The 23,967-nt window shown below is 41.7% G+C and overlaps 2 protein-coding genes across 6 annotated transcripts; one reads left to right on the top strand and one right to left on the bottom strand.

Moving 5' to 3' along the window:
* The first annotated feature begins 685 nt into the window (after window positions 1-685).
* Window positions 686-16,687, top strand: LOC115591111 (regulator of nonsense transcripts 1). 5 transcript variants are annotated; one of them, XM_030432786.1, is made up of 24 exons: window positions 686-1,121; window positions 1,521-1,663; window positions 2,489-2,578; window positions 3,065-3,232; window positions 4,726-4,906; window positions 5,058-5,219; window positions 5,565-5,649; window positions 5,955-6,053; window positions 6,241-6,349; window positions 6,683-6,842; window positions 7,281-7,399; window positions 7,525-7,689; window positions 8,739-8,853; window positions 9,218-9,361; window positions 9,509-9,722; window positions 9,850-9,967; window positions 10,419-10,575; window positions 10,802-10,944; window positions 11,274-11,448; window positions 12,182-12,263; window positions 12,423-12,584; window positions 12,766-12,986; window positions 13,386-13,508; window positions 13,777-16,687. In XM_030432786.1, exons 1-23 carry the CDS (start codon window positions 951-953, stop codon window positions 13,503-13,505), a joined length of 3,303 nt encoding a protein of 1,100 aa, XP_030288646.1. In that variant the 5' UTR covers window positions 686-950; the 3' UTR covers window positions 13,506-13,508; window positions 13,777-16,687. The 5 variants fall into 5 exon arrangements, with proteins under 5 accessions (XP_030288646.1, XP_030288643.1, XP_030288645.1 ...); XM_030432783.1 differs by having other exon boundaries at window positions 12,420-12,584; XM_030432785.1 differs by having other exon boundaries at window positions 5,565-5,652.
* On the bottom strand, window positions 16,679-23,964 carry ddx49 (DEAD (Asp-Glu-Ala-Asp) box polypeptide 49). Its single transcript, XM_030432787.1, has 13 exons — window positions 23,685-23,964; window positions 22,951-23,074; window positions 22,073-22,158; window positions 21,697-21,818; window positions 21,136-21,323; window positions 19,969-20,109; window positions 19,605-19,680; window positions 19,159-19,235; window positions 18,447-18,544; window positions 18,259-18,333; window positions 17,708-17,796; window positions 17,385-17,456; window positions 16,679-16,977 (listed from the first exon to the last, which is right to left on the bottom strand). Exons 1-13 carry the CDS (start codon window positions 23,797-23,799, stop codon window positions 16,801-16,803), a joined length of 1,440 nt encoding a protein of 479 aa, XP_030288647.1. The 5' UTR covers window positions 23,800-23,964; the 3' UTR covers window positions 16,679-16,800.
* Between the last annotated feature and the right edge of the window lie 3 nt (window positions 23,965-23,967).

Genomic DNA, 23,967 nt, shown 5'->3' with positions numbered 1-23,967 from the left:
TACAATCAGAGTGCAATACGCAATTTAAAACACTATACACTATATACAATATACAATAAGATGCTTAGCCGGTCCAGATAAATATTAAATAATATTAAATACTTAGCAAAATGAAACTTAGTGGATTTGAAGGTGCAAGATAAATTGAGAAAGGTGCATTTTTAATTACAGTGGTAAGATTTAAGTAATATGTCACTTAAATTATGTGTGTGTGTTGCCTGGGCGTTGCTGTGAAGCGTAAAGTCTGATGGCACCAGGTAGGAATGATTTCCTGTGCCGTTCTTTAATGCAGCGAGGTTGAAAGAGTCTGTTGCTGGAGTTCATGCCAGCTTGAATGCATACTGTCATTAAAGGGGGGCATATCAGATTCTAAGATATTCTGAAATTACTGGCCATATTTGAGAAATTGAACTTTTTTCAGGAGATGTTATCATGTGCAATGAAAATGCAAAATAAAAGTATTTTGACCAGTGCTCTGAGACTTTTGTGCCCTCCCGTATGTTTAGCTATAGAAATATTGTTGTTTTTTTGTTTTTGTTTTAAAATTCAGACTTCATAGTGATTTCTGTAGAGACACAGTCTATCTTCTTCAACAGTTGTCTGTCAGCGTTCAGTAGTTATTTCCCTATTCTCCCTGCAGAGGTCCACGCTTCTGTTTTCATACCCGGAAACACGATCAGAGTGAGAGCTCTTCCACTGATGGCCTGTCTCTGCTCTACAGCCTACAGTGTGGACGTCACGCGTTGAGCGGCGCATGGAAGTTCGTCACCGTCGCTGTTGGACCTGCTGGAGCTTTCGAGGTTCTGATCGGTTCCATTTTTGTTTGGGTTTCAATTCAGACCCCCAGCGTCGGCCTCCAGACCAGTTAGCGATCAAAATACCGTGAGGATTTTGTTCATCTTTAAACGAACACCAGCAACCGCTCTGTAAAGCGAAAGTTGAGAGTCGAGATGAGTGTGGAGGCGTACGGGCCGAGCTCCCAGACCCTCACCTTCCTGGACACCGAGGAAACGGAGCTGCTCGGAGCGGACACCCAGGGCTCCGAGTACGACTTCACCGATTTCACCCTTCCCAGCCAGACGCAAACTCAAGGCCAGACCCAGAGCCAGCTAGACAACCAGGTATGAAGCTCCCAGCGTTACAGGAAGGGGCAATAAAGCGCGGTTAATAGACGTTAGCGGCAGTTAGCTAGCTTACCTAGCGCTACTTGCTAGCCTGCTATTAGTGGATCTTGCGTTTCCCAGCTTCGCGTTAGCTAGCTGTTGCCGTTAGCTTACTGCTAGCTAGCAAGCCATTAACTAAACTCCCAAAGTGATATTGGCTGTCTTAGCACGCTTGTTTTGAACTGCTCAAAGAAAACTAGACTCACAGGCGCATCTTCAATGGACAAAGACGAGCTTCATGATAATTGACAGTCTGTCAACTAATAATTATCTGGCTTTTCCGCGCCGTGTCCCCTAGCCACTAGCTGCTAAACTTTAGCATTCAGTTTGTTTTGTTAAACTTGTGTTGTGCTGCAGGTAAATGGTCCTGATGAAGGTCTTCACAACGGTGGAGTGGATGACTCTGTGGCCAAAGCCAGCCAGCTGTTGGCCGAACTCAACTTTGAGGAGGATGAAGAGGACACATACTACACCAAAGACCTGCCTGTGCACGCATGCAGGTACAGTGACAGGAGCCACACGACAGGGCTTCAGTTAACTGCAGATCACTGAGGGACTGATTTCAGTATAGCCACACGTTATTTTCATGGCGATTACACAGTGCTGTATTAATAATACCTAGTTGTATTTGGTCCTTGCTGTAACACACCACTTACAGGCAATAAAGCCCCTAAAAGACAGTCATTAGCCTCATTAATAGTTAAAACTCTTCTGAGAAGCACAGTTATGAGAGTGTATAAGTAGTACTCAATCAGGACTTGCACATCACTGACGAAACATTATTGGAAGTATAATACTGACATCTGTTCTATTTAAATGAACAGATATAGATATAGGCACACAAGAAAAAAGATCAATGGTTGCTTTTGGAACTGATAGAGAAGAAATCTGCAAGCTAGCGGTGTCGTCTTGGTGATATTTTGTGTAAAATATGATTGTCTCCCAGCCTTGTTTTAGCTGGGCAGATTTCTGATAGCGATCTAAAGGTGTGTGTAAACTGAAGTTAGAACCTCCTTGCACAGAGAATCTACGAAGATAACATATATTGATTTTACTGTTAACTGTTTAATAAAAAACCTCTGGAATATTGTCTGAAAGCATCGGGTTTGACCAACAATTTACGTTTCAAAATTCAGCCAGCAGTGCGTAGTAGTTCACTTTTTATGGGCTAGGTTTTCTGTTGAATTATTTTGAAACACATTACATATCATGTATTTCCTCTGTAATTCAGTCTTCCTTTTTTTTCAAGAACGTTGATGTACACATAATCCCGACTGAAAATTGCAGTAATTCAGATGCTGTTTTGATTCGTTGTTGTTTTGCAGCTACTGTGGCATTCATGATCCAGCTTGTGTGGTGTACTGCAATACCAGCAAGAAGTGGTTCTGTAACGGACGTGGCAACACATCTGGCAGGTGTGTAATTAACTCACGTTCATGTTATTATCTCCCATATAAGCATCATAGCATGAATCTACTCAGGTAGACAAAAGTGTTAACATCCCACTTCAACTTTATAATTAAGATAGCAAACACTGCAGTGAATGTGGAATGATTGACTATTACATTTTCAAAATACAGTTTTTTCAGGTCACCAACATCTTATTCTGCCAGACTTTTGCCTCACAATTGATGTTGAGTGTGTGTAAAGAGAGCTCTGTAGGATGTTGTATCATAGAACTGTTAATTGAAGTTGCATTGGTAGGAAACAGTTGGTTCAGGTTTATGTCCTGTCGGGGGATGGGATGATAAAAGATGTGTCACAGTTATGTGGGTCAGTATGTGTTGTAATGCAAACAATCAATAGATTTATGCAGTAATGTTAACAGGATAAATGGGACTTGTATAAAGATGTTTCTGATTATTTTCTCGATCGTTTGACTCTTGTTCTCCGGCTTTCAGTCACATAGTGAACCACCTGGTGAGAGCCAAATGCAAAGAGGTGACACTGCATAAAGATGGGCCGCTCGGCGAGACGGTGCTGGAGTGTTACAACTGCGGCTGTCGCAACGTCTTCCTCCTGGGCTTCATCCCCGCCAAGGCCGATTCCGTGGTGGTGCTTCTCTGCAGGTAAGTCCTGGCGAGACAGTGGCCTGATGCACAGGCGGACCAGTGCTACAAATATGTACTGTCAAGAGTAGGGGTGTGCCAAAATATCGATACTACGATATATCGCGATATTTCGTCTTGAGGTACGTTATCGATACACTGGTGCCAAATATCGATATGTAAAAAAAAAACTAATTTCTTTTGGCCCACCACCACCACCCCTCTTCGGAGGACAGCTTTATCTTTATTCAAACATAGGTATACAACCAAATAAAATTTAAAAAATGGTTTAAGTAGCTCTGAAACCCACACATATAGATATTTAATGATAGTTGTAGTCAGTGTGTGTGTTAAGAAGAGACACTGTGCAATATACTCTTTGTTTACTTGGCTGTCATTCATGTGAAATTGATTGACAATGTTTTGTAATTCCTGTGAAATGGATTCAGTGCAGTCAATAAATTATGAATTTCTTCAGTGACACAGATATCGTGATGTATCGTGGATGAAATTTCTTGCAATATGTAGATTATCGCTGTATCGTGATATTATCGTTATCGAGGGCAAAATATTGTGATGGTATTGTATCGCGAGGTACCTGCTGATACCCAGCCCTACAATTAATTCAATGGTTGTGTTGTCGTATTCACTCACAAGATGTCACCAAAATCACACTGTCCCTTTTAAAATCTTTCAGAAAATGATGTAAGTGTATCGAATCGTATCGTTGGCTGAATATCGTGATAGATATCATATCGTGAGCTGAATATCGTGTATCGTATCGTATCATGAGATTAGTGTATCGCTACAGCCCTAGTCAAGAGTGATGGCATAGGACAGATGACTGCACAGTCATAATAAGCTACTTTGGAAAATAAATGAGAGATAAAAATCCAGATTTTTGCTTTGAAACGGGACGTTTGTCATGAGAATTTCCTGTCAGTTGTTGAGGTTTCAGCCTTTACGTCAGATGAGTTGCCCTACATCCAGAGGCTTGTGAAACTGATACAGTCTCCTTGAAATACCTCAGTAGTCAGCGAGATGGAGGAAAAGTAGCTGATGAAGTTTTACAGCAACAAAACATTAATTTCCCTAATCAGGGATGCACAAATCAAAACTTATACATGTTTATGAATGCAAAGAAATGAATATAACCTGAATAAACATATGTATTAAAACTTAAAGCCAGTGCTGTTTCAAAGCTGCCATAGTTAAAATGATCTCAATTAAAATTAGATTAACATTACCAAATATAATTTAAAAAATGAATATATTTTTCATTGTGGCTTTCATCAGTGTGGCTTTCATACGTCAGTTTTTTAATGTGCAGCTTGGGGAACTCCAGCTCATGTCTACAAATGTCTAACTAGTGCTTCCTGCTTTTGCAGTTAATTTAACCCTTTCTGTGTTCACATGCAGTAGAAATGCTGTGAGAGATCAACTTAAAGCAGGAAGACAAAAAAAACCATACATAAACTAAATTCTGTATCTCTGAACCTTGATTCATCATGCAGGCAGCCCTGTGCCAGTCAGAGCAGCCTGAAGGACATCAACTGGGACAGCTCGCAGTGGCAACCACTGATCCAGGACCGCTGCTTTCTGTCCTGGCTGGTGAAGATCCCATCGGAGCAGGAGCAGCTACGAGCCCGTCAGATCACTGCCCAGCAGATCAACAAGTTGGAGGAACTCTGGAAGGTACACACTGTATACACTGTTTTTAAACTGTAAGCAGCAACTGAAGGAAAACGAGCTATATACAGTGGTTTTTATTTGTGGAATAAGAGTTTGGGACAGCTTATGTGATGTATTTTGTAGTGACAGTTGCCTTGAATTTGTTTCTGCCCAGGACAACCCAAGTGCCACCTTGGAAGACCTGGAGAAGCCTGGAGTGGATGAGGAGCCCCAGCATGTGCTGCTACGCTATGAGGACGCCTACCAGTACCAAAACATCTTTGGCCCTTTGGTCAAACTGGAGGCTGACTACGACAAGAAGCTTAAGGAGTCCCAGGTACCTGAACTTCACTTCTTAGTAGGACACTTTTTTTGAAGTTTCCAATGTACTTTATATGTAGTAGTTTATGGTGACATAAAAACCTCTTCTGAAACCCACTAATCCGGTATTCAGTGTCATAAGTACAATGACGATTTTATTGTCAGTCTGGATCCTGCTGGGCACCGTGATTCTCTTCCTCTCCTGCAGCTGGGATCTGGATCACAATGAGATGTTTTTTGGCAATGTTGTTTTGGCTGTTTTGTACCTTTTTTAAATGACACCTGATAGATTTGCAAGAGTAATGTGACATTAATCATGAGTTGATTTTATATTTATACATTTTTTATTTCCCTTTTGCAGACCCAAGACAATATAACAGTCAGGTGGGACCTGGGGCTGAATAAAAAGCGGATTGCCTATTTCACACTGCCCAAGACGGATTCAGGTGGTAATACTCTGAACTTGACTTCCTCCCAGTGGTTCTGTGGTGCAGATAGAAGCCCTCCCCATCTCCCTTCAGTTGTCAGAATTGCACGCAGCCCCCCAAAGCCCTGCATCTTTTGGTGGCATGTGTGCTTTGTTTTGTTTTTGCCTCTGTTTTTGTCGTGGGGTGTTGTGCCATTTGTCCGTGCACGGTACTGTATCATTTAGTTTATGAGTATAGCCCATCCTCCTTAGTTTATTTGATAGTCTTTTTTTTTTTTTTATCTCAAGCATAGAGCGGTTTCTAACTGTTTATATCAATCCCAGATATGCGACTGATGCAAGGTGATGAGATCTGCCTGCGGTACAAGGGAGACCTCGCCCCGCTGTGGAAAGGCATCGGCCATGTCATCAAAGTTCCCGACAGTATCCTTTACACTCTTTACAGTTGCAAATATATCATCCTTTGCATTCCAGTGTCTTAAAGTCAGTCATTAATCCTGGATGGTGTACAGTCTTAACTGAAACTAGTAACTAAAAGTTACACCCACCCCCACCCTCTAGATAAAATTGAAGGACAATGCAAGATTTCCTTAACAGCTTGTGTTTAAAGACTATGGGGATGAAATTGCCATTGAGTTGCGGAGCAGTGTTGGAGCACCTGTGGAGATCCCCCACAACTTCCAGGTGGACTTTGTCTGGAAGTCCACTTCCTTTGACAGGTAGGCAGAACGTTTATACCCCTCAATTCCTAATGTGATAGGAACATTAAAGGATTAAAGCTCACCCGAAAATGAAATGAAGTCCTCATTTACTCATCCCTATGCTGATGGAAAGTTTCAGCAGTACTAAAGTGACTAGAAAATGACTGAATTATTTTTGGGTGAACTTAACCTTTAAATAATCACTGCTCTTCAGGCACCATATTAGTCCACTATGCACCAAATTAAGTTTGCATTGTTTACAGTGGAGAAAAAAAATCTCTTTTGGCAATGATGGTTTCTGATGATGCAAATGAGTTATAATGACTTACGTTTGTGTATGTTTTGCTGCAGGATGCAAAGTGCCCTGAAGACGTTTGCGGTGGACGAGACCTCTGTGTCTGGTTACATTTACCACAAACTGCTGGGCCATGAGGTAGAGGATGTCACCATCAAGTGCCAGCTGCCAAAGCGTTTCACTGCCCAGGGCCTGCCTGACCTTAATCACTCACAGGTCAGACAGCACTGTGACTCCTTGTTTCATTTTGTCATTAATTTTGTCTTCAATGCACAATTGTCACGTCAAGCAATGTATGACTTTCACATGCTCATCAGTACATAATAGTTGCTCAGTATGTTTGATAGATTTCGAATAGCACAGTGTGCAGGAGTTTCTCTCCTTATTTTGTCAGCCCTTGGTCTTCTCCTACGCACCTGTCGATCCTCAGGTGTGCAAAAGCTGTACTCTGTGAATAGATTTGAAAAACAAAGGAACTGTGTGATTTCTATTGAGTAGGGCAAACCTTTCCTTGAGTGAGCAAGGTTTATTTTTTGTTTTAATGTGTGGATTTGGATCTTCATTATTGGAAGTGGTTGTAAGAGGGATTTGTTGTCTGTATTTGCAACAATTCACCTGAGCTGAATCCCCTATTATTCTCCGACACTTGTGCAGGTGTACGCTGTAAAGACAGTGCTGCAGAGGCCTCTCAGTCTGATCCAGGGTCCTCCTGGCACTGGGAAAACTGTCACCTCTGCCACTATCGTCTACCACCTGTCCCGACAAGGCAACGGGTAAGACACCAAGAGTTTCACAGTTACATACTTGAAGAAACCTTTAATGTTTAAACCTCTGTTATTCCAGCAACTGTATTTTATGTAACTGTCACAACTCTTGCAACTCTTATGTACATTTGCAGACCAGTCCTGGTGTGTGCTCCCAGTAACATTGCTGTGGATCAGTTGACTGAAAAGATTGACAAGACTGGACTGAAGGTTGTCAGGCTGTGTGCCAAGAGCCGGGAGGCCATTGAGTCACCAGTGTCCTTCCTGGCTCTGCATAACCAGATCAGCAACATGGACAGGTCAGTGGCATATAGGGGAATGACTCTGGACTCAAAAGTTATTGATACTTGATCGCTGCTTTGTAGTAACACCCAATTCATAACAGACTGGCCACGCACCAGCAGCATGGCACTTTGTTACTTGATCATTTTTTTCCTCCTTCGTATTTTTCCTCTTCCAATTTCTTTAAATTTCACGAAGTTCTCAATAATATTCACTCTTGTTAGGATTCCTTGCACTTTGTAGTATAGAATTAATTGAATATTAGGAGAGACATAATAAATGTTAATAGAAATGTTGAGCCCTGTTTTCTATTTGGCTCTCAAACTGAAATCTTGCTGACGAAAGCAAAGTTCTCCTAATGTAACTAGGCTGCCACCACACGATGCATGTATTTCTGAATCATCACTGCTTGAGGTTAAAGGGACAAGTACACATATTTTCTTCTAAAAGCAACAGGAAGTTGTTGTAGTTTTGGTCTGCTGATTTGGAAATGTGGTACTTTAAATTCCTTTGCCTCCCAATTGCCACAATCAACATTTGTCAGAGTCATAACTCTGTTGATTGTGAACACAAAGACATAAAACACGTGTATTGATTCAATGTGATTTACACCTCTACTGAGAATATCATCATCCGATGTCCATGGCAAATAGAAGTCCATAAATCTGCTTAGAAATCGATAAAAAACACTCTGCAGACTCCAGAACTTAAAGTTTTGTTCTTTATTGAAGAAATACAACAATAGTAGTTGACTACTACTAAATAAACAATATAAAATACTTTTCTTTGAAAAAGTTTGCCAAAATGTTAACAAATATAGGCCAAAATTAAGATTTAAAGTTTTAGCCTGGAGCGTATTAACTGCACCCATGGCAACATTTACCTTCCTGTTTACATCCCCCAACATCCTCAAAATTAAAGCAGCTGTAGTTCCAAAATGGCTGGGGCAAAGAGGTTTTTTTAGACTAGAAAACCCCTTTGCCCCACATTGCAGATTAACTTTGTGTAGTGTAAAACTCAAGTATGTGTGCTCTGTCGTTACCCTGATGTGTCGTTGTCTCTGTAGCATGCCAGAGCTCCAGAAACTACAGCAGCTGAAGGATGAGACCGGAGAGCTGTCGTCTGCTGATGAGAAACGCTACAGGGCTTTGAAACGCACTGCTGAGAGGGAGCTGCTCATGGTGAGGAGGAGCTTCAAAGTGTTAAACAAAAATAGCTCAAGGTTGATGCTCTGGAGATTTCACGGTAAATGATTTCCTGTCGCTGCAGCTGGCATGTCGGCTCACAAAGAGGCCTGCCAAAGCAGCTCAAGCCTTGTTAGTGAAACAAGTAGTTTCAGACAAGCGATTAAATACTCATTCTGACTGTTTTAATTACTGTGGGTGCTATGACCATCTCAAAACTTGAACAAAACTTCAGTTGTGCACAAAACAGGATGATTATTCGTAATCATACACTTAGTAGAAGTTCCTGTTGTGTTTCACCACTGTATCCTGGCTCCCTCTTTCTGATTGAGGTTTGTAAATGATCTTCTTTGTTGTCCAGAACGCTGATGTGATCTGTTGTACCTGCGTCGGAGCTGGTGATCCTCGTCTGGCCAAGATGCAGTTCCGCTCAATCCTGATTGATGAGAGCACCCAGGCCACCGAGCCGGAGTGTATGGTGCCCGTGGTGCTGGGAGCCAAGCAGGTACACAGCTATATATCTGCATGGCTAACAGAATTGATTATATCTGTTTGTAAATTATCATTCTTGAATAGTCTGAACAAAAGCCTCTTGCATTCTGCTGAATTATCCCAATTGTCACACTTCTGTGCCTCATCTTCCTCTTCCCAGCTCATTCTGGTGGGTGATCATTGCCAGCTGGGTCCAGTTGTGATGTGTAAGAAGGCAGCTAAAGCAGGTCTGTCCCAGTCCCTGTTTGAACGCTTGGTGGTTCTGGGGATCCGACCAATCCGCCTGCAGGTCCAGTACCGCATGCACCCGGCTCTCAGTGCCTTCCCCTCCAACATCTTCTATGAGGGCTCCCTGCAGAATGGCGTCACTGCAGGTTTGTAAAGATTGAGCTGTTCACTATCTGGTTTGATGAAGGGATAAATAAATTTTCACTGTGGTACATTAGCAGATAGAAAGATCGACAAAGACTAGAAAATAATATGACGTCTTCTTCTCCCCAGCTGACCGGATCAAGAAAGGATTTGACTTCCAGTGGCCGCAGCCAGACAAGCCCATGTTTTTCTATGTGACTCAGGGTCAGGAGGAGATTGCCAGCTCTGGAACCTCGTATCTTAACAGGTAACATCAGACATTTTCCTGGTTTACTTTTAGTAATTGACTTCAAAGCTCTAAATAATTCATAACATTGAAGGGGATTGAATATAGTGGTTGGGAAAAGTCTGGCTGTAGCTCCTCCTCGGGGGTGCACTCCAACAGTCTACACCTCAACACTACTATGGCAGGTTGGAAAAGTTGGAAGGTATACCTTGTAGTGGAGAGAGCCATCCCCTAGTCCATAATGATCATCAGCAATGTCAGGAACACCTCCACAGAGCGCTGGAAGAGGACTTCCTATAAATCAGAATCACATTTTTTTAACTTTCATGTTGCAGTAACATTTGCAGCTTTTGCAAGTAAATAATCCTGTAAGTCAGCATGATTTGCATTTTCAAGTTCACTCGCATAAACTTTGAATGTACTTTTCCAGTACTGGGCAGAATAGAATTTAACTGATGCTGATGTTTTCAAGGACTGAGGCTGCCAATGTAGAGAAGATCACCACCAGACTGCTGAAGGCTGGAGCCAAACCCGACCAGATTGGCATCATCACCCCATACGAGGGTCAGCGCTCCTACCTGGTCCAGTACATGCAGTTCAGTGGCTCCCTGCACACCAAACTTTATCAGGTAACTCACAGATGTACATTGAGACGAAGATTAACTTAATTTTTTAAAATTACTTTTAAATTAATGTTTTTAAAGCTGAAGTTGTTTTAAAATGGTGTTACTGTGCTAAAACATCATCACATGGATTCAGTTATCATTGATGAATTTGCTCTGTGGTGCTGCAAAAAAACTAAATTTTTACCATCTTTTCTGCCCTTCGTCCTCCCCTTGTCCTGCTCCATTAAAGCAAGTGGAAATTGCCAGCGTGGACGCTTTCCAGGGCAGAGAGAAGGACTTCATCATTCTGTCTTGTGTCCGTGCCAATGAGCACCAGGGCATCGGCTTCCTAAATGACCCACGACGTCTCAACGTGGCGCTGACCAGAGCCAAGTAAAGACCTCAGAACTGCAAATTGATACTGTTGAGGAATAGACTGTTTTTTATTTTTCATGGTGACTTCTTGCAATCTGTACTCCTAGGTTGACCATTCTGTCAAAAACTCACAAAAGATTTTGATTAGATATGCCTACTATTAAATGTATGTAGGTGTGTTATAGCAGACAACTTGAAATTCTACACTTGTACAGAATCTTTTGAGAGATACTGTCATGGAAAATTCAACACTTGGTGATGTAATTACAATATGTCTAGCCCATTCCTGAGCAGTAGGTGTGTGTGTGTGTGTGTGTGTGTGTGTGTGTGTATTGTTCTTAATGAAGGTACGGTGTGATCATCGTGGGGAACCCTAAAGCGCTCTCCAAGCAGCCGCTGTGGAACAACCTGCTGAACAACTACAAGGAGCAGAAAGTCCTGGTGGAGGGACCGCTCAACAACCTGAGAGAGAGCCTGATGCAGTTCAGCAAGCCCCGCAAACTGGTCAACACCATCAACCCTGTGAGTACAACCTGTCATACTCTGAAGGGAAACTTCACGACAAACTTAAATGCTGATTTCCTTCTCCCTTATTTAGCCACAGTATTAATTTAGAGGCAGTTGTGGCATTACTTGGACTTCTGCTAGATGCAACTGTTAACACATACTGAAGAACAAGTCTTGAATCTGTGCAGAGGTCAACCGTTGTAGATTAATTGCTTAGTCCATTGTCAGCTGTAGTAATATCCAGCCATGTTGATGATTTATTAAATTTTTTAGGTTGTCAGCAAAAGTGGCAAAATAAATCACACTTCTGTCTTTCACTAATGTGATTATTTTGTTAGTCCTGTATGATAGAAAATTGAATAACTGTTGGAGACTGACTGACATTTATTTGGGCTTAGGGAAATTGTGATGGACATTTTTTAGAACCAGCAATTTGTTTACAACATAATGGGCAGATTAATCATTAGTGAAGATAATTATTAGTTGCAGCCCTGAATATGTAAAGAATGTAGCTGTTCAGGCGCGCAGGTGGTGGAGTGGTTAGAGCGCATGCCATAAACGCAGCCAACCCCGGTTTGATTCCGGTCAGAGGTCCTTTTGCTGCATGTCACATCCCCCTCTCTCTCCCGTATTTCCTCTGTCTACTGCTAATAAAGGTGTCTATGCCAGAAAAAAATCCTTTAAAAAAAAAAAAAATAAAAAAAAAAATTGTGGCTGTTCAAATTGTTAATTTTCCGGTGTTTTCCAGGGGGGACGTTTTATGAGCACTGCGATGTACGATGCCCGTGAGGCCCTCATCCCTGGCTCCGCCTACGACCGCAGCAATGCTGGTATTTATTGAAAATATAGTTAATTTCTTCTGATTTACTCAAAATGATAAACAAATGTCAAACTTGTTTTGTTATGAACTGCATAATATTTCATCAAAAGTAGAGTTTTCTTGATAAAATACTGAAATGAATCTTGTGCTGCACATGGTGTTTCAGCAGGACGTCCATCCAACATGTACTTCCAAACTCACGATCAGATCGGGATGATTGGGGCCGGCCCCGGTCACTTGGCCGCCATGAATATTCCCATACCTTTCAACCTGGTGATGCCTCCAATGCCTCCGCCCAGTTACCTGGGTCAGACCAACGGCCCTGCTGCAGGTACATTACAGCACTGAGATAGTCCACTGGAGTATTATACAGTATCAGCTGAAAATGAGCAAGGTTGGACTGAGGGAAGAGTGATCGTAAGATTTCTGGAGTAACATTCTTCTTCATGTAGCATTACCTGCTTTTATTGTTCTTCTTTTATTTATCTCCTTTCTTGTCCTTTTTCATCAAGGTCGCGGAGCCATGAAAGGTAAGCCCGGGCGTGGCGGGCGGCAGAGGGTCCGTGGCTCGGGAAACCAGGGTGCCAGTCAGGGTAACGGACCAAACAGCCAGGCTAGCCAGGATGGGGCCTCCCAGTCCTTCTCCCAGGGTCCACTGACACAAGGCTACATCTCCATGAGTCAGCCCTCTCAGATGAGCCAGCCTGGCCTCTCCCAGCCAGAGCTATCCCAGGTAACACACCACTGTCACTCAGTGTAAGAAGATTTAGCAATAATTAGATATATTTTCATTATAGTGTTCTAATTTTTTTATATTAATGAACTTTAAAAAAAAAACGTTTTATTCAATCCAGATTGGAAATCATACTTTTTAAAAAAAAACATGAATATTTCTTAGTTGTTTATAACAGTCAATTACAGTTTTATTTGGTTCTCTTTAGGAGGAGTATGTTGTATTTAATTTGATATTGAGTGATATAGGATAATTTTACAGGTCACATTGTTCTGAATTTGAATTGAGCGAATCCAGTAAAAAATATGGTAGGGGTAATATTATAGGTTCTGGAAAATAGCTCACTGATAAACAACGAAAATGTGTTTTTTACAAAGTTTCTGTCCTCTTGTTCTCCAGGACAGCTACCTGGGCGATGAGTTCAAGTCCCAAATCGATGTGGCTCTGTCACAGGACTCGACTTACCAGGGTGAACGTGCATACCAGCATGGTGGGGTAACTGGACTGTCACAGTACTAGAGTGTAAGTACGTAAAACAAAGTGTTTGTCGTTGCACATTTTAAGATCTGGGAAGTTATGCACTCACTGGCTCAACTTATCTTCAAATAAGAATTAGAATAAGAGGTCTCTGTTTGGTCACAACTAAAGAAAAATCCTCTGTTTTTGACTAGTGTGACTTGAAATGTCCAAAAGGCAGTATTGCTCACCTCTCTAAGGTCAAGATTTACATTTTCATGTCTCATCTTCATGTTGTGGACAAAAGGTTATAAACCTGTTTTGTATCTTGCAGGTCACTTGAAGAAGGGAGCTAGGCTTGAGCTGAGCTTAGCTCATCAGCTTTTTAATCTGGGAAATAATAAAAACATAAAATGGATACCTGTTTTCCTCTGCTACAACCGAAGCACCACCGAGTGAAAGCGACGGGATAGCGAAACCAAACCAATGACCAGCGAGAGAAATAAGAGGGTAGAAGAAGGAGAGAGCACGAACAGACGGGCAGGGAGATGGCAAGGGAGGCCGAGTGAACAAGCGAGAGGCAGGGACCAATGTCCGTGCAAAGGAGGGAAGTCGAGAAATTGGCAGCGTGTGGTCACGCTGCTGAGGGAAACGGGAGATCACAACGGTCTCATGGGAATCCAAACGAGGCTCAACTCCCAACAAAACAATCCAGCCCACCCCTTCATCCCACAGCCTCCAGGAAAGGAAGGAAAGCTGTTTCATCTTCAGATGGAGAACGAGGCTTCCCAGCTGAATTTGAAGAACTTGTTCTCCAAACTTGCAGGGGGCATGATTACAGTCATTGAACAGGCAACACAAAATCCCCACGATAAAAGTCGGTTGGTTGCTCAACCTGTATCTTTTTTAAATTTGGTGTATCATGGGAGGAGAGCAGCACCAACAATCTTCTACTGGGCCCAAAACCCTCAGCAGCCTCTGAAGGAAGCGGCAGTCGACACACCCTCTCGGAGAGGAAATAAAAACACTGTTTCTGTGCTTGAGATTAAAGAGCCTTGAATTGAAATACCTTTCTCTTGCCTTGAGAACCACTGGCTCTCTCACGAGGTCTTTACTGTGGTGGTTTCGACCACACGTCAGTGGTGGAGTGGCACAGGAATTTCAGACTGTTTTTTCAAGGCATGACGCGCGAATCCTACCGATATCGCGTCCATCATGGGACAGTTTTTTCTTCTCTGAAGTACCTTTCTTATCACAGAGCACAAAATTGCAAAAAAAAGTCATTGAAACTATCAAACATGACCAGCATTGAATATTCGACTCAGTGTCATTTGAAGTTTCAGCGAAGGCTTTTCCTTAATTTAATCTTTTGAAAGCAGGGGTTGTTGATGTCCCACAGTGCTTCATGACCAGATGTCTTTTAAAACACTCTGTGTACGCTTAGATTGGCAAACGCTTGAATGCTTTGCATCGATTGAATCCTCAGGGGATTGTGGAATGTCCACGCTCATCACACAAATCCCTGCTCGAGGTGAAAGAAACCAAACAAGAGGGAGAAAAGAAGGATGATATTGGTCGAGGCTTACAGGCGATCGTGGCAATCAATCCACCACAGGTAAGGAGTAGAAAAGGAAGGTGGCTGAGGGAGAGAAGGATATGACAGTTTCCACATCTGGAAAAATGAGTTCAGGTCATTGACAGGGTTCAAAATTTAGAGGGACGTGTGGCATTAGGTGACCACACATAAGATGTATTCGTTAACCCTCAGTCAATTCACAGCATTTTGATTTTGTGAATAATGTTCATGTAGCCAGGCTGATGGACATATTGTGCAGCCACACAAATCTGAAGATAATTAGATGTTTAGAAAACAAAGATTCTCAAAAAGGAAACATGTTTAAAATCTCAGTTTAACCCTATAATTAAAGAATCAAAATCCTCTTGAAAGGTCTTCAGCTCCTGTGCATTACATGATTTTTATTTTTTTTTTTTACACTTTTCCAAACTGGAGTTACACACAGTGGAACTGCCATCAGTACTGATTAGATAATGGCAAAGAGAAAAAGGAAAAGTGAATGACAAACGTGAATCAGTGCCTATAACCAATCACCTTCAGATAAACAGCTGCAGCACAAGCATGAATGTAGTTCAAATCAAACTACCAGCATACAAAGACAACCTTTCAGACAGCAGAGGGCTGGGCTGGAAACCCACAGAAAAAAGGACTTGTTGCATTTTATTTTTTTAATAAAGTCAGGCCAGGTGATGATGAGGTCAGTGAGTTGAGCAGCTGGGTTGTTTCTCAAAGGACAGGCGGATGAAAAAAGCCACCTTCCTTCTCTGTGGAGTCTAACAAACGAAAGCTGGTAGAATTTCTTTTTCCTTCTGTGGACTTTTGATTTGTGCAAAGCTGTTTTGCCTGCATTATGTATTCCTTGTAGAGTTCCTCTCGAGATTTATGTGGATCCTGAACCCTCTTCCTGGTGAACTGTATGAACCTGAACCATGAGTTGATCCAAACTTTGCTTTTGTCAGACGATTTGCTTCTTTGTCTGTCATGTTTTCTTGAGTTGGGTGTTATTTAGCCATTTGTGTAGTTTTACTAAAAATCTGTTTTTGTAGCAACTTGCTGGCAGGAATGAGGCGGACGCCGTTTCCTTTCTTCATTAGTTTTGTATCCTCTCCTCAAACTGTCCGAGGGATTGTAGTTTTTTAACTCTTCCAGGAAAGACGCTTTCTGAACACAGTAAGAATGTACTTCACTGTTGTTTCTCACCTGCTTCTCATTTCAGCAGTCATGTGACAATCATGTGGCGAGTAGACGCTGCCATGTTTGACTTAGAAGTTTTTCTGTTTTGTTGACATTGTGTGAATCTTCCAGTCGTGCGATGAATTAGTTTCACATATCAACCCGTTCCACCGAGATCCTAACATGTTATAGCTTTAAGAACCTGCTGCCGTAATATTATCGTATTGCTTTGGTGTTTTTCCATCCTCTGAGCCACAATGAATTGCAACATGTGCAGTGATCATTGAAGAAGTGATTCAGTTGTAGATTAGTTGTTAAACATTTGCATCCAAACCCTTTGATTCTCTATGTCAACAGGCAGAGAATGAATAAAAGGACTAGAGAGCTCAATGTGATGTAAATACCTATTTGAAACGATGAGTCTTATTTGCAGTGAAGTTTCATCACATCATGGTGGTTCCTTGTTAAACTGAATCAATAAAGGCTGTCAACTTGAGCAATTGTTTATATGGTATGAAATTCAGCACAAATTTATTGCAGATGCTCAGATTTTACAGTTATGATACATAATAAAATGTTTAGTATATACATGGTGGTTCACAGCAGTTTTCATGCTGTAGCCTGTGCTGCCTTTTTCTTCTTCATCTGTTTCCTCTTCATCAGTTTCTTTTTCATCTGTCCATGTTTCTGTCTCTGAATGCTCTCCTGGATTTTCTGCTTGAACTTTTTCTTCTGGCTCCTGATCTTCTCCAGCTCGGCCTTCCTCTTAGCCTCCAAGTCTGGATCCTGAAACAGCAGATTAATCACAAGTTGATAACAGGTCATTTTTTTAAATCATTGTAGCTGATTCACAAAAATAATTTTCCATTCACATGAGGGTGAGTAGATAAGGACTCGGGTTCAGTGTGTAGGATTAAGTGGCATCTAGTGGTAGGACTGAGGACTTGGCAATTGCACCCCCCTCGGCTCACCCTCTCTTACGATGACGGCTTAAAATGCCCTCTCGAGAGTTCAGTTTAGTTTGTCTGTTCTGGGCTTCTGTTGAATGTCAACAGTCCTTAATTTCACGCATTTATACACTAATAAAAGACAGAAATCTAAATATTAAGTTCCATCTCTGCCAATAGATCATCCTGAATCTGGCATACTGGACCTTTAATCAAGTGTTCGGATGTTGATGAAAAGAAACGTACCTTCCCCTCCAGAATCAGCTGTTTCCTCTTGTTGATCTCCTTTTTCTCATCAAAGTCTGACGACTCAAGTCTCTACAATGCAGAAAAAAGTTCATCATCAAAACATTAAGTCATTTTAATTAATAAATTCCGAAGTGAAATGGCTTCCAGTCTGAAAAATACAAACAGCTGACTGAAGGATTCAGTGTTGCCATTAAAATATTGTTCAGGGTCCACATTTTAGGGAACAAATACTTATTAGCTCCAAACACTGGAGAGATTAATTCCTGTTGACTGAACTTGACAGAAACTAGAGTGAATATGGCGAAAAGAAGCATGCATACTATTTCACACTCCCGTCTGGTCACGTTGACCTGGGTGAGGATCTTGTGGACTTCTTTCTCCTGCACAGGATATTCCTTCAGCTTTGTCTCTGTAGAAACACATCAGAACCAGTTAAAATCAGACTTAACATGCTGCAGACAATTAACTGACAAATTTCCTGCTAGGTTGATGACTAAGGTCTTGGAATTATGTTCTTCAACCTAACCCCTTAGCATCATTTCTCTAAGGCTTCTTCGTCATTGTCACTTTTATAATAAAGGCCAAATATAAATAATTAAAAATGAAAGTGTTTCAGGGCAGACACCAATTACGGTACTGTTAATCGAGGAGAGGGATAACAGATGTTGGAAACAATATACATGTGCTGTTAAAAAGAAATTCTTACTCCTATAAAAATAACGGAGTTCCCACTCATCTGGTTTAATTAACATCTTTTAAAATGATGTCCTTTTTTTAATTAGTTATGTTTGAGCTCTGAGGATGCACACAAAGGAAAAGTTGGTGAACATTCTCTTAAGTACCACCTTGTAATTTCACCTAAGTAACTCACGAGTCAGTTTTTCGATGGATTGGACCAGGTGGATGTCGTACTGTGTCACCAGTGTGATGGACACGCCATTCCTCCCTGCAGATGAAGAAAATCTCATCATGTATCACTGCTTTTTATTTTAGACATGTCATCAGTCATCAATGAGGGACGTGTGATTTTGCTGATACAACATGTTGTTTCAAGGTTACCTGCTCTTGCTGTTCGTCCGACTCTGTGGATGTAGATCTTAGGAAGGCCGGGGGTGTTGTGGTTGATGACGACCTGGACGGTTGGAATATCCAGACCCCTGTGAAAGAACAGGAAGGATGTCAAGAGAAGGTGGTCTCAGCCTGTGTACAGCTGTCTGTGTTAAAGTAACAGTTCACCCTAAAATCAAATGTCTTTTTTGTTGTGAAGATGTAAACCGCAGAGATGTCTGGTGCTCAAAGCAGAACATTTTTTTAATGTCTCTTTACAGAATTCATGCCGTGGTTACTCAAGATACTGCACAGACCTTGGTGGGAGCAGTTTCATGTAGAAACTAGTCCAAACCAAACTCTCCAACCCTATTAACGGCACCCTCCTCGGCTGAGCTGTAACATTAGCTCGCCTCTCTAATTCCGGAGAGACTTTGCTGTTGAGTTATTCAAGTGTCATCTAGTTCCATTACATTCAGGAGAAGGGAGACATCTCTGTGGCCGATACCTACAAAACACGGCAACTCTCACAGAACAGATGGGTAAATGGCCTTACAGGTAAGAGGAAAAACATGTATTTGAGAGGAAATCAAACATGAGTTTGGGGTGGACTGTTGCCCTAAATCACTCAGTCTTTAAGAAGAACTGACAGTTGATTTAATTAAAATGTGTGCAAGACCAGTATCATCCTAGAGACGTACAGAGGCTCAGCAGGTTGTCTCACCTGGCAGCCACGTCTGTTGCAATCAGGATTTTGAAGACGCTGGCCTTGAACTTGGCGAGGTTCGCAAATCGTTGTCTCTGGAGAAGATAAAGAGCAGTTGTTCGTTCAGCAGGCCCACTCATCTGGTTTAAACTGCTCTAATCCCTCACACTGACCGGTTCTGTTTTATCACAAAGGCTTTGTTTCATGCTGTGTGTGTGTCCGTCTTTGTCCCCGTTAATGAGACGAGTATGATTTTCACATTCAACACAAGCTCGTCGAGGAGCTCTGAGGACTGCTGATAAGAGGACACATCAGCATGTTCCCTACTTTCTCTCACACAAAGCAAAGTAACTGACTAATAAAACTAACTCTGGTACAGACTATTTATTCCACTGACATGGTAGCAGCTTCGTTCCAACCATGAAAACATCCTTTCATCCCAAAATAAAGTTTGTTAGTTTCACCTGTTTCATCATTGAGTGCAGGGAGATGGTAGGGAAGTTAAATTCCTGCAGCATCATGGTAAGAATTTGGCAGTTCCTGACAAAGAATAAAGAAAAATCACACTCATGTTCGAGTTTCAAAGACATAAAATACATTTCTCTACACCTATTTAACAACAGACGAACAAAAATATAATCTCTTTGTATCAAAAGTAGTTTATCCTACTATTATGCTACAAATTGCAATCAAATCCATCAAAACTGCAGCCTCAAAAATCCTCATGGAGTTGAATAAACACCAGGCTCTCCAAATTTCCTAACACTAAAGTTGTACAGGCATGACATGTGCAGTGCATGGCATTTTAGTCATTTCTGAGCTTCTTACTTGCACGTGTTGGTGAAGATGATCATGGACCAGTCGTCGTGCTCGTCAGTAAACTTCTGGATCAGGTGGACCAGGTAGGCGTCCTTCACCTTCTCTGGAGTGAGGATGTATCTCTGGTCCAGCTCCTCCACCGTCCGTGTCCTGTCAACAACAGTGATGTGAGATGTAGCTATGCAGGGTTTGTGCAGCTTTTTTAGAAACTCATCAAGAGAAGCTACACATTCCAGCGCTCCTGGGGACGGCTTATACTACCTAACAGGCCATGTGATATAACAAAAGTTGTTATATTACCTTTTAATAACCATCTAAACTCTTATGCCCTGAGATGTCAGAGGTAACTCACAGTTACCCTGGATTCAGGGCCAAGATCCACAGGAAGTTAATGCGTGGCGGATTTAAACATTACTTCAGCTTCTGTTACGATCAAACGGAGGACAAAAGGAAATCTGAAGCCTGTGTGCTGCGGCTGTGCTCAGATACATTTCAGCCCAGATTATGGCTTCGCAACACAAACTCACAAAAACAATCACAGCCCTCAAGACCTCCAACAGGAGACATAAAAACAATCTAAAAGCAAACCAAGATAAAAACAATAATGTTTTCAAGAAAAGGGGATACTTTTATTCTACTAGCTATGTAGATTGTTAATTTATTTGTCTACATATACATGTTATCAATATGACCTTGAAGTCTGCTGTCACTGGTATTACAGTTCCTGTTCAGCATCTCAACCTTTTTTGAATTCACATGAGTTTGTAGCTGCTTCCTGCATCTGTATCTGAACCGTGCGAGCAGTCAGAGCGTGAGTAAATCCCGCATAATGCTCGCTCAACTACGTTTAAACATTTCTGCTTCCATCTTTTCACGGCTCTCTTACATCCAAAGGCATCTGTGCGAGAGCTGCACTTCAGCGATTAGTTGCGCCTCGGATCAGATAACGGGCAAACTGAGACTGGTGTTCCTGTTTTGTAAACAACACGCAAGACTTCTCACAGAGAGTGTGTCTGAAATGAAGCTGAAAAGCTTTAGTAAATCTGACCCCGAGTGCTCTCCTCCAGCTTTCAGTAAGTAGGTTCATACCTACAAATACGCGGATCACACCCTGATCCAAACTACACCTGTACCGTCTTTCTGGATTTGCTCTATAAGCAGCAGCAGGTTACTCACTCTGACTTGTTCTCCCAGAAGAAAGGTTTGTTCATGGCGATGTTCTTCAGCTCCTGCAGGGTGTCGGTGAGTGTGGCGCTAAACAGCAGCGTCTGCCGTTTAGCCGGTAAAATCCCCATTATGGTCTCCAGGTCTTTGGTGAAGTCAGTGCAGCCCTGCTCCAACAGCCGGTCCGCCTCGTCCATAATCTGAAGAACACACAAAGATGAAATCGAAATGATGAAGTTGATTAAAAAAAACCCAAACTTGACAAAATTATTCTTTGGCATTCAAACATTACCAACTAAAACAACAACAAGCGGTTTGTAATACATGTAAACAATGTAGGATGTATATGATGTGCAGTAACAATTAAGGGTCTTTACAGCATGTTAACACTGTTTTATGAAGTGTATGAGATCACTAAAGCATTTTGTGTTAACTGTTCAATAATGTCTTTATTTCCTGATCTTAACTTAATCCAAACATAACTTATCTGATCAAAAATATATGAGACCTACAGAAGAGACGAGTTGTTGAAACCTAGTCCAGCTCTCAGTTTGTGGTCCTTCCTCAACTCACCAGAAACTGGATCTTGCTCATGCTGAAGGTGTCGGAGCTGCGGATGTGATCGGCCAGCCGGCCTGGTGTCGCTACAACCACATGTGGCTGGTTGGAGAGCTCCAGGGCCTGGCTCACCATGTCTGTCAGCAGCACAACAGAGGAGAGGCCCAGGCAGGATTTTACAATAAGTGGCAACTGTGTTTCATGCATCTCATAATAAGAGTGATGCACACATGGAGACGTGGCTAGGTGAGTTTAATCACATAAAAACTAAAAATACAATATATGACTGTACACTGAGCGATATCTGCTGAGGTAAAGCTCAAGTTGTTGCTGCAGAATGAAAAGAAATGAAAGCTGACTGCAGTCTGATGTAAAATGAGCTGTCATTTACCCATTCCACCGACGATGATGCAGTCCCTCAGACCCAGAGGCTTCCCCAGAACTCGAAACTGCTCTGCAATCTGATAGGCCAGCTCCCTGCATGACATCACAACATAATCAGTTGGAAAGGTGGAATGGGATGGTATACAATAAATAATGCATGATAGATCTGATAGAAACAGAAAAAACGTTTTGTATTCTGTTGCTCTCATGAGGTGAAATGAGTAGTATTTCAAGCGAAAAGGGATAAAAAAATAAATAAATAATCTGAACTGAATTCAAAACATACTGAGCTGTAAACTGTTTAGTTCTGTGGAGTTGGTACTGTGCGTGTCGCCATAGTAACCTCAAACACAAGGCTTGGTTGTTTCCACCGACCTTATTGATTTGATTTGCATTTAACTGAAACTCTCACACTTTCCTGATGGAATTCTGTGAGAAAAATCAGGAATGACAAAACAGATTTTTTTTTTTGTAGGATTTTTATATTCTCAGTAATATCATGTGTAGTCCTGCATATAAATGTGGAAGCTGCACGATTCTAAACCAAGTTTCCTGTATCTCAGAATTATTATTGAGGGTCTGATGCAAAGAGCCCTTTTCATTTATTTTGAAAACTGATTCTCTCCAATGATGTTTTTTAAGATAACTAAAACATATACCCTACCAAACTCTACTCTCAATTCTAGGAACATGTGAGAATGAAGCAATCTGACGTGACCAGCAAAGAACAGAAGGAAACACCCAGTAAACAGCTATATGGGCGGTGAAGGTCATGATAAATTTCCCCCATAAAATCCATATTTAATCACAGATCTGGAAAAAAAGTTTTTTTTTTCACCCCATAAATGAGTCTAACAGCTTGCTCTGACTCTGTACAGCACTGACCTGGTAGGAGTGAGCACCAGGCAGAAGATGCCATAAGGGTCCTCTGACAGTTTCTGCAGGACTGGGAGCACAAACGCCGCCGTCTTCCCACTTCCGGTCTTAGCACAGCCCATACAGTCCTGACCTGGGTGGAAAAACATACATGACTTAATAACTTTGACTTGTGTGAGCAAAGATTTCACTGGAAGTACCTCATACTTCTCTCGGCCAGGGGCTCACGCCAAACTTAACGAAAAAAAAATCAGTAATCTATTGTATCTTTGCTGATCTATACACTGACACACCTTGAAGATCGACACTTCAAACATGTTGTGCTATAAAAATATGTTTCTGAGTAATCGGCCCCAGTCACGTGGGATTAACCCTCACATTGTGTAGTAGTTTTTAGTGTAGTAGTAGTTTATAGGGAGAGGAAAATAGCTTGCTCCCACACCTCTGGATCGCTGTTAAAGTCTGGGGAATTTCTCAAAATAATATTTTAAGTGAGACCAAAAGATTATCGGCCCAATTAATACACATGCAGAAACCAGTTACGTTAGCTGATTTAAATAATTTATCTCAATCCAGCTGAGAAGCACCGACGAGTAAATTCATAGATTTTTCAGTGTAGATCGGCATTACTTATCGGGACAACTGATTCAGCCAAACAATAGTAAAGACGAAGATATTAAAGTAACAGGCAGATAACCTGGTGACGTGTTTTTTAACAGGAGCTTTAACGGAGGCTGTCTTACCTCGTAAGATAGCTGGCATGCAGTTTTCCTGGACTGGAGTGGGTTTGTTGATGCCGAGCTGTTTACACTGTTCAACCAGCCAGTCCGACAGACCCAGCGACGAAAAGTCCGCCATGTCTGATTTACCTCCTTATCTCCGGCTAGATAACTACTTCTGAGTACTTTGTTTGACCAAAGAAACACTGAAATACTCTATTTTAACGTAGAGTCAAACATCCTCGTGTGTTACAGCAACGGTCGCGGATTGATTACGTAACAGTCTGACGTCTCCTCCTCCTCCTTC

The sequence above is a fragment of the Sparus aurata genome, chromosome 11 (assembly GCF_900880675.1).
Source record: "Sparus aurata chromosome 11, fSpaAur1.1, whole genome shotgun sequence".
Lineage (NCBI taxonomy): Eukaryota > Metazoa > Chordata > Actinopteri > Spariformes > Sparidae > Sparus > Sparus aurata.
The sequence above is the reverse complement of the archived record's forward strand: the minus strand, read 5'-3'. Positions and strand labels throughout refer to the sequence as shown.

Bases quoted from the DNA above. Each gene is read 5' to 3' on its own strand.
- ddx49 (XM_030432787.1), bottom strand. From the start codon at position 23,799: ATGGCGGACTTTTCGTCGCTGGGTCTGTCGGACTGGCTGGTTGAACAG. The intron at 19,236-19,604 runs GTGAAACTAACA...TATCTTCTCCAG, and splicing joins TGCACTCAATGATGAAACAG to AGACAACGATTTGCGAACCT. The intron at 17,797-18,258 runs GTGAGTTACTTA...GTGTTTCTACAG, and splicing joins ATCCATCGAAAAACTGACTC to AGACAAAGCTGAAGGAATAT.
- LOC115591111 (XM_030432781.1), top strand. From the start codon at position 951: ATGAGTGTGGAGGCGTACGGGCCGAGCTCCCAGACCCTCACCTTCCTG. The intron at 5,220-5,564 runs GTACCTGAACTT...TCCCTTTTGCAG, and splicing joins AGAAGCTTAAGGAGTCCCAG to ACCCAAGACAATATAACAGT. The intron at 9,362-9,508 runs GTACACAGCTAT...TCCTCTTCCCAG, and splicing joins TGGTGCTGGGAGCCAAGCAG to CTCATTCTGGTGGGTGATCA.